The 10,002-nt window shown below is 39.8% G+C and overlaps 2 protein-coding genes and 1 pseudogene across 2 annotated transcripts; all 3 read right to left on the minus strand.

The window, feature by feature from the left end:
- LOC118077903 (olfactory receptor 12D1-like) lies at positions 1-939 on the minus strand. Its single transcript, XM_035101626.2, has one exon. The coding sequence runs from the start codon at positions 937-939 to the stop codon at positions 1-3; it is 939 nt and encodes a 312-aa protein (XP_034957517.2).
- Positions 940-5,081: 4,142 nt separating this feature from the next.
- On the minus strand, positions 5,082-6,081 carry LOC118077904 (olfactory receptor 12D1-like; annotated as a pseudogene).
- A 2,692-nt stretch (positions 6,082-8,773) lies between these two features.
- On the minus strand, positions 8,774-9,706 carry LOC118077905 (olfactory receptor 12D1-like). Its single transcript, XM_035101627.3, has one exon. The coding sequence runs from the start codon at positions 9,704-9,706 to the stop codon at positions 8,774-8,776; it is 933 nt and encodes a 310-aa protein (XP_034957518.3).
- Between the last annotated feature and the right edge of the window lie 296 nt (positions 9,707-10,002).

Below are 10,002 nucleotides of genomic sequence, written 5' to 3' on the forward strand. Positions count from 1 at the left end.
CTAGGTTTGAAATATAATTTTTCTGCATAATATTTTCCTCAGAGCAGATTTTACTTCTTGATTCCTCAAAGTGTAGATCAAGGGGTTTAAAACAGGTGTGACGACACTGTATAGCAGAGTGATGCTCATTTCTCTTTCAGAAGGTTCACCAGTAGAGGCAAGCATGTAGTTGAAAATAACTGGAACATACAAAAGTGCTACCACTGTTAGGTGAGAAGCACAGGTTGAGAAGGCCTTCCAACGGCTCTGCCATGACTGGACTTTGAAGAAGAGGAAGGAGATGATATAGAGATAAGAAAGGAGAGTGAGGAAGAAGGAACCTAGAGCAATGCAGCTTGTGACAACATTGAGGAGGGTCATGTTGAGGGCAGTGCTACTGCAAGCCAATTCTAGCAGGGGCTTGATGTCACAGAAAAAGTGCTGGATAATATTGGGGCCGCAGAACCACAGCCGGGAAGTGACTACTGTGTGCATTAGGGCATGAAAGAAGCCCGCGGCCCAGGTAGCCACAGCTAGTGCAATACAAGCCCATTTATTCATGATGATGGTGTAACGCAGAGGGTTGCATATGGCCACATAGCGGTCATATGCCATGACTCCCAGAAGCATGCCTTCACTGCTGCCCAGGAAGTGGAAGAAGTGCAGTTGAGTCAGGCAACCAATAAAGGAGATAGTGTTGTGCCTCTTTAGGAAGCCATTCAGCATTTTGGGTACAGTAACTGTGGAGCAACATATATCCAGGCAAGAGAGGTTTCCAAGGAAAAAATACATGGGGGTGTGAAGGCGTTGCTCAACCAGGACTACTGCCAAAATGGCCCCATTTCCTAGCAAGCAGGCCACATAGAGCAGCAGGAAGACTGTGAAAAGCATGTGTTGCTGTCTGTGGTCATTTGCTATACCCAAGAGAACGAACTCATGGACCTCTGTCTGGTTCCCCATCTCTGTTCAAATAAAAAAAAATGGGGGGAAATAGGCCAGTGGTTCTAGAATAGAACTAGAAGAGAATGTACTGCAGTGATGAATGAATTGAAAGACAATGGATTGTGGTGTTGGGAATGAAGCCATGAAGGCAATTTGACAAGGCTTCTTTCCCCTGGTGAGTTTTTAAATTAATTTTAAGGAAAGCAATATGAGAAAGAAAGGCATGAAGATTATTTTCAAAGTATGTAGTATTTAAGCAGAAGTCCAGAGTTTTGGATTACCATCATTTCTTCCATCTTCGTGATTCTAAGTAGAATGCTGAATGCAGGATGGAAGACATCTGATGTGGCATTTATCTCACTCTGTCATTCCCCAAAGAGTGATGAATTTGCATTAGAGCAGGGGTAGTCAAAGTTGTGCCCTCAAGATGTTGTTGGACTCCAACTGCCACTAGCTCTAGCCAGTTTGTTCAAGAATGGAGTGAGTAATAGCATCTTCTGGTGCATACTGCATTGGCCGCCCCTGAATTAGAGAAACACAGTTAGTGACATATTGAATGATCAGATCACGTTTTGTATAAATTGAGTTTGTTTCAGTCTCCTCTATCCTACACACACACACACACACACACACACACACACACACACAATTCCCAAGGAGAACACCATTCCCCCTGTGGGAGAAGTGCAAAGCAATAGTAGTAGTAGTAGTAGTAGTAGTAGTAGTTGCACCTTCTCTCCATCACCTGTTAACACTTCACTGTCTGTGTCTTGTACAAGCAATGAATGTGCCCCTCACTTCTTCTTCTTGCTCTGAACCACTTTGCATTGCTTTGTCATTGTTTTAGCAACCTTTGTAAACCTGCCTTACATCACCCTTACATGCTTGGGCTATCTATTGCATTGGTCTGTGGTTTTATGCCCCCCTTTCATTTCATATACATATCCTAAAAGACTCACCTCACCAGAGTGCTGACTGAACAACCAAACTGGCTTCTTCAGATGTGTCCCATGTTTCTTTTTGTTCCCCCTTCCTTTTATTTGTTAAATGTGTAACAATATAACAAAATAACAAAAACAACAAATGTTGCATAAACTAGAAAAGGTTTATTCTTGTTGATTCAGATGAGCCACTTTAACTGGCCCCTGTAGCTGTGTCATTATGGGAAGTTTGATGTCACTCCCCCCCCCCCAAGAGAAACTTAAAAAGACATTGAGTTAAACATTATTACCTGCGAAGTTGCTCAACATCAAACTGTACTTAAAGTTACAGTACAATGGGGCAGCTGCAAACATGGGAAATTCATTGCCTCAGTTGCATGCAAAGGAAGCATTTTAAGACATAAAAAATGAAAGATAGTGAAATTTATGGAAAATCCATGTTGTACACCTAAAGCATGTTCAGCCCACATTTGAAACACATTCTTCACCCCAAAAATTGTAGGAACTATAGCCCCCCCCATCTCAGAGCTACCATTTCTAGCACTCCTAATAACTTATACTTCCCAGGGTTCTTTGAGAGAAGTCATGTGCTTTAAATGTGCAGTGCATGTGCTTTAGATGTATAGTGCGGATTTGACCATAGCTATGTATTTTGGGTAGCTCCATCAAGTTGCATCTCCACAGATTCCCCACTAGTTATTAGGCAACATTTAATCAGATAAAGATTTTTACTTGGCATGGAGACAAGTGTTTAAAACTGTTAATTGCTGAAGATCAATTCTTAATTGCTGAAGTAATTATTAATATTGAGGACTAGCACAACAGTATTACTATGAGACAGAAAATGAGACGTTTTACATGCGCAGACCGTAAAAATCATGCTTTGTATCATTTCCCACATCTATTCCACTTTTTCCACTGTGGGAACTGTACTCCTAAGTTTTAACTCATTTATTTCTTTAATTCTGTGATGCAACCAATAGAGGAGAATAGAGGTAGGAAGGTATCTGAAATCTGCTAAGCAGATGGCAGTTAATTAGGGCTGCCATATGTCTGGATTTTCCCAGGATTTCATTACTGGGATTTCAAAGGTGAAATTGACGTCCCGGGGTCATTTCCTAGAGATGCTTTGTACTGGATCTTAGATTAGTTGACCAAAAATTATGAGATTTTTGTGTTTTTGTAAAAGAAAAAGAAAGAAAAAAGCTCAATGATCTTGGAGTTTGTTTAAAAACAGCTCAACTTTGTGAAATATGGCAACCCTATAGTTAATGGATCCACATACTGAATGCATTTTTAAAATCTTTTTAAATACTGTAAGTTGCTTGCTGCTGCAGCTCTTACCTTAGCAAACTATATACTTCGTTCAGTCTAGATATTCAACTTGTAAATAGATTAAAATCCACAGAACCAGAGTGAGATGTTATCATCAGTTTGCCTGCACTCATATTAAAGCAGAGGAGAGATATAGCTTTTTTGTATACTTTTGAGTGTGCTAATTTTATCACATCTACTCTCCCTTGGAAAAGAAAAACCTTTAGGAGAAAAAACCAAAACCTTTGGAGATTTTTCATGTCATATGAGAATTCCTTTGTTTTTGAAAACAGAAATGATTAATATGGTCTTTCGGGGTGGTATGTTAATTGTTTGTTTTATATGATATTGTCTAGAGTGGGAGAGAAAATATTGAGCTTGTTTAAGCAAACTTGCTGATGAATTCCAGCTATGAAATTTCATGTTGGAGTCCATCTTTGAAATTCTTTTGTTTTTCTTTTCTTTTCAGGCCACTAACAGTGAATCCTTCTTCTTTTTTACCCATTGGTTTCTTCACTTTGCCTTTTTTATATATCAGATCTGTATCCATTTATTAGTTTCAAAAAAGGTGCATCAGTTTGTTCTTTGTAGGCAGCAAATGGGTATTGTTGACAACTAAAGGAATATATCATATTGGTTGATTTCATCATGTCTCATAATACCATTGCAAATATGGAGATTTCACCTCAACTTTCATTTCCTATATGCCTTCCCATCCAAATAATTTTGGTGAGCTCAGTATAAAACTTCAATACTTGATTGAAAACCACCAAGTAAGTTGTGGTAGAGTTATTAAGTTATAATGGACTTGTGTTAAGTTAAACTGGAAAAGTGTTCATAATGTTTTCCGGAATATTTTTGGGAAAACACTTGTTAAATACTATGATTGTTCTGTTAGGCTGTTAAAAGTGATGCAAGGTTCAGACAAAGATCCTCAATTTGTTTATTTGTATTTATTTATTAAATTTTATACCACCCTCCAACATTTCTCCAATGAAAATAGGGACATCCCATTCCATAATGATAATTTTACTATTTATACCCCACACATCTTACTGGGTTGCCCCAGCCACTCTGGGAAGCTCCAAACATACATAAATCATAATAAAACGTTAAACATTAAAATAACTTTCCTATACAGATTGCCGTCAGATGGCTCAGGGGTCGGATACCCTCCAATATTTCTCCAATGAAAACAGGGACGTCTTAAGGAGAAGTGGGAGATTCTGGGATCATATCAAAAACCAGGATGACTTCTCTAAATCAGGGATGTCCCTGGAAAATAGGGACACTTGGAGAGTCTGCATTTGCAGATCTCAGGGAGATTATCAACATAATAATACACCAAAAACCACAAAAATATAACAATAACAATAACAACAAAACAAAACCAATAATCCCCCTCTCTTGCCCACCCAATCCTTCAACACATTTAAAAGGATTTCTGGTGTCAATCAGTCAAAATCATGGTTGGAGAGGTGTATAATGAAGGCACTAGACAAACCTCATTGAGCAGAGCATTCCACAAATGAGAAGCCACTGGATAACAGTATCCTTCAGACCTCTCATGGGGAAGGCCCATAAAGAAAGGTCTCATGGAGGAGTCACGTGAAGAAGGGCTTCAGATGAAGATTGCCTGGTTTGGGTCAGTTCATATGGGAAGAGGCAGTTCTCAAGATATTTCAGTTCTAATCTGTTTAAGGCTGTATAGATCAAAACCTTGAATTGGACTTATGAATTGAAACAAAATATTATGTCTGATATCAGAGACCTGCAGTGATGTCCCACAAAGTAAAAAAGCCAATTTTCTTTCTCTTGCAATACTGCAGCAGTTTGAGTTATTCCTCTGGTGGTCACATTTCATAGAGTACGATCAATGAAGAAGTCTCTTCTTATCATTACCTTTCAGTGAAATGTAAAAAACTTTCTTCCCATAATCTTCAACAAGGCAGTTTTGACTTCCTGGTTTCTCAGTGTATAGATAAGTGGGTTCAAAACTGGTGTAACAGCACTGTATATGAGGGTCACTATCATATCCCTTTGAGAAGCATTACCCACAGAAGGAAGCATGTAGTTAAACAACACTGGCACGTACATCAATCCAACCACCATCAGATGGGATCCACAGGTGGAGAAGGCTTTCTGCCGACCAGTTTGGGATTGTACTTTGAAGAGAAGAAAAATGATAATGTAGAAGTATGAGAGGAGTGTGGCAATGAAAGGTCCCATGACAATGCAACTGGTTACAATATTAAGAAGCAAGAGGTTCAGGTGGGTACTACCACAGGCCAGTTTCAGCAAAGGCTTGATTTCACAAAAAAAGTGTTCAATGTGATTGGGCCCACAGAAGGGCAAACGGGCAGTTGCCATCGCATGCATCAGGGCATGAAAAAAGGCAGTGGAGTTGGCAGACCTGCTTGCGCATGATGATGGTGTAACGCAAAGGATTGCATATTGCTACATAGCGATCAAATGCCATTACTCCAAGAAGAATGGCTTCGCTGCTGCCCAAGAAATGGAAAAAGTGGAGCTGGGCCATGCAGCTAGCAAAGGAAATGGTTTGGACTGGCAACAGAAATCCAGCTAGCATCTTTGGAACTGTAGTTGTGGTAAAGAAGATGTCAAGGCAGGAAAGGTTTCCAAGAAAAAAGTACATGGGGGTATGCAGCTTTGGTTCAACTATTGCAACAAGCACAATAGCTGCATTCCCCAGCAGGCTGGCTAAATACATCATCAGGAAGATGGCAAAGAATGTACACTGAAGAGCCCAGAGATTAGTCAGGCCCATCAAGATGAATTCTCTCACCTCTGTTTGGTTCTTTGTCACTAAAAGACAGCAGGGAGAAAGAAAGGTAGGTGAGTACCATTCAAGTCACTTACCTATATCAGAAATCTCTACAGACATAAGCAGATAAAACCCAGTCTAATTCTAAACCCACTTACATTCTTTATAGGGAAATTACTTTATATTTCCTACAACCATAATCATTACTTGGGTGCCCAGGTGTCACACAACCCTCAAACCTGTCTGATGAATAACAGTCAAGAAACAGTATTTTGAGTCAAATCAGGGACAACTTTATTGCCATCCCCTCCCAGCCCCAGAAATAGACACTCACATTATAGCATATCATTACATAAATAACTACAGCAAAGTTGTCCCTCTATTCTCCTTTCAGTATGACTCTTTCAGAATCATCTGAAATCCACATTTTGACAAAGAATAGTTACAAATAGCATTGATCAAGATTAATGTTTGCCAATTCAATTATTTGAGTTGCAGCAAACACCCATTTAAATGATTGAACCCAAGTTATGTTCATTAACTTCAAATGGTCTTTTCTTACTAGCAGTAGCACTGGTTTCAACCCTTTGCTTTACTTTATCATCATGAGCATTTCATTTTTCTATTGTGTTCTTTACTCAGGTTTATCAGCTGCAGTTTTCACAAAAGCAGACTGTAAGCACAAACATGTATAATTTCACCCTGGGAGTAAAGAATCGGATGAACATAAATTGCTTGATTAACATCCAGCTATATACAGTATACAGTAATGTGTTCTTTCAAGCTGCAGATGGTGCCTACCTTGATGAATTCGCTTTTCCATTAGATGATTGAACATGAGACTGATGTTAAGTGGTATGAAGGAAGTATTTAAAGGAGACAAAAGAAATACACTCTGATTGCTGTGTGGCCCCACATGAATTTGTAAGCCTAAGACTTAGTATGCAACATGTGATACAGTAATTAAGTTTACTAGCAAACCATAGGTTGAACTAACACATTTGTAGCCCTTGTAGCCCCAGAAGGAGGTCAGGGAGCATTTGCATGACACACCTACACACTGCAGCCAACACACTAACGTGTTGCAACACAGTTTGGAAATGTCTGTGTTAACTGTGGTTGAGAGTCAGAGGTAAAACAAGTGTTCTGAGCCCTTGGTTGGCAGTTCTATCACAGACAGAAGGGTGTTCCTCATTGTAAAGCCTATGCATGAATACATGGTTCTTCTGAATGGTTCTTCTCCTCCTTTCCAGAAAAAGGTGTAGTTCTTCTCTTGGAGGCAGCCATTTGAAGATAGTCTGGTCTTCTTTAGAGTGGCAGCGCCATTGTGTTTTCAGCTCAAAGTCATGCAACATGTGCTCAGCTTGTTAAAGATTGTTGGCTGTCATTGGGGAAATCAGCTACATTCATTAATTTAGTGCCTCCTCATGTGGGAATAGAGTCTATAAATCTCTTGGTTTTGAGAAAATAAACACTGTGTGCCTTTGAGAATATAAATTGTGCTTTTGAGAACACAATTTGTAGAATCAATAAATTCTGCCAAACTGTTTTTAATGACCAATATTATTTTTAGAATATTCTTTTATAAGGCCCACATTATTGAGTACAGAATACATCATAATGTAATTGTATTTGTGCCTTGGAAGCTGCGTTCGGATTTTCTCCTCATGTGCCAAGGCACCACCACTACCCTGATGTCCCCTGATTTAGGAAAAGAACCAATCAATACACAATAATAATTTTGGGGGCCAAATAAGGGTACAACTTTTTTTCATTACAGATTTAATAGGTTTGGCAAACACACTGGGTATGACCATTAACACCCAGCCCAGCTGCTGGAAGTATTTTCAAAGGGGGTTGCTCCTGAGATGAGGAGGACCTGTAACATACATCCAAATGAAATGATTTTTGTTTTCAACATTGAATAAGGACCATGCCTTCCATCAATCAAGATCTACCCCAAGGAGATGAGGAGGACCTGTAACATACATCCAAATGAAATGATTTTTGTTTTCAACATTGAATAAGGACCATGCCTTCCATCAATCAAGATCTACCCCAAGGAGATGAGGAGGACCTGTAACATACATCCAAATGAAATGATTTTTGTTTTCAACATTGAATAAGGACCATGCCTTCCATCAATCAAGATCTACCCCAAAGATCTTACCTGCATTACATTGCAGCGGACAGTTTCGCCATAGAGTATACACTTGGCTAAGATCTACAGCCAAACCCTACAGGCATGCTCACATGGTATGCATGTTTTAAAGGCATGTTGGCTTTATCTCTGTGTTACATACATTTTTAGGTGTGTACAGGAAAGGGGAATCACCATAATGATTCATTGTGAAAAGCTGTAGACCAAGGATGGGAAGCATTAGCTCTCCATTTGTTCTTGGACCACAACTCTCATATTCTTTGGTTATTGGCAATGATGTCTGGGATTATTGGAGGTACAGTCCAACAGCACCTGGATTGTTCTACATCCCTATTGTACACCTTTTGTGAGGTTGAACCAGTTTCAGAGACCACATCTATCCAACAGCTTATAAAGGTGCAATATAAAAGAACTGTGGATTTGATCTGATAAAAAAGATTTACAGAATTCATGCCCATTGCATGAAAATATCCCATCCACCAATAAAGAATCCAGCTATAGATGGCCCCCTCCCTTAGTTCAACACAGGAAAGCCTAAAAGTGGTTATGAGGATCTTTTGACATTCTCTGTGCCTAGCTGCATCTTATGACCTTCCATGGCCAATATCAGTTCTCTGAAACAAGGGCAATAACAAACAATTAAGTCCATATTTAAGGTCTGCACTTTTGATTTATTAATTTCTTAATAGCAGTTTTCACTTTTTGATTCCTTAGAGTGTAAATCAGAGGATTCAGAACTGGAGTGACAACAGTGTACATAAGAGTGACCATGATTTCTTGCTTTAGGGATTCTCCTGAGGAGGGGGGGACATAAGTCAAGATCGCCCCAGCATAGAAAAGAGTCACAACTGTGATATGTGAGGCACATGTGGAGAAGGCTTTTGCTCTGCTTTCCTTAGACTTTACTTTTAAGAAGATGAAGGAGAGGATGTAGGTGTATGAGAGAAATGTTAGGAGGAAAGGGAGCACAACAATTAGGCCTGTAACTATGTTGAGGAGCTGGAGGTTAAGAGTGGTGCTACAGCACGCCAATCTCAAAAGGGGTTTAATGTCACAGAAGAAGTGCTGGACTATGTTAGGGCCACAGAAATGAACCCGAGACGTCATTATGGTGTGCATGAGAGCATGGAGGAATCCCGTGGTCCAGGTAGCCATGGCCAAGAAAAGGCAAGTCTTCTTGTTCATGATGACAGTGTAACGCAGTGGGTTACATATTGCTACATAGCGGTCATAGGCCATGACACCCAGCAGTAAAGCTTCACTGCTACCCAGGAAGTGGAAAAAATGAAGCTGTGTCAGGCATCCAATAAAAGAGATTTTCTGGTATCCAAAGAGGAAGCCTGTCAACATCTTTGGTACAGTGACTGTGGAGTAGCATATGTCAAGGCAAGAGAGGTTCCCAAGAAAGAAGTACATGGGGATGTGCAGACGTGGCTCAACCAGTGCTATGAGTAAAATGATGGCATTCCCCACCATGCTAACAAAGTAGACAAACAAGAAGATGATGAAGAAGGTGGTTTTCCGCCCAGGGACATTAGTCAGACCCATGAGGATAAAATCATTCACATTTGTCTGGTTCTCCATCACTGAAAATAAAGGAAGAAATATTACAAGGAAGCATCATTATCACAGGCTGTTTCAGCTGTAAATGAGCAAAGATGAAGCCAAAGAAAGAAGTAAATCAGGTGGAAGGGGAAAAGGATAAGTAAGTCTAGAACATCAAAAATAGAAATTGGTCTCATAGGCCTCAGTAAATCATAGAATCATAGAGTTGGAAGAGACCACAAGGGCCATCCAGTACAACCCCCTGCCAAGCAGGAAACACCATCAAAGCATTCCTGACAGATGGCTTAAAGACCTCCAAAGAAGGAGACTCCACC

The sequence above is a fragment of the Zootoca vivipara genome, chromosome 12 (assembly GCF_965207765.1).
Source record: "Zootoca vivipara chromosome 12, rZooViv2.hap1.1, whole genome shotgun sequence".
NCBI lineage: Eukaryota > Metazoa > Chordata > Lepidosauria > Squamata > Lacertidae > Zootoca > Zootoca vivipara.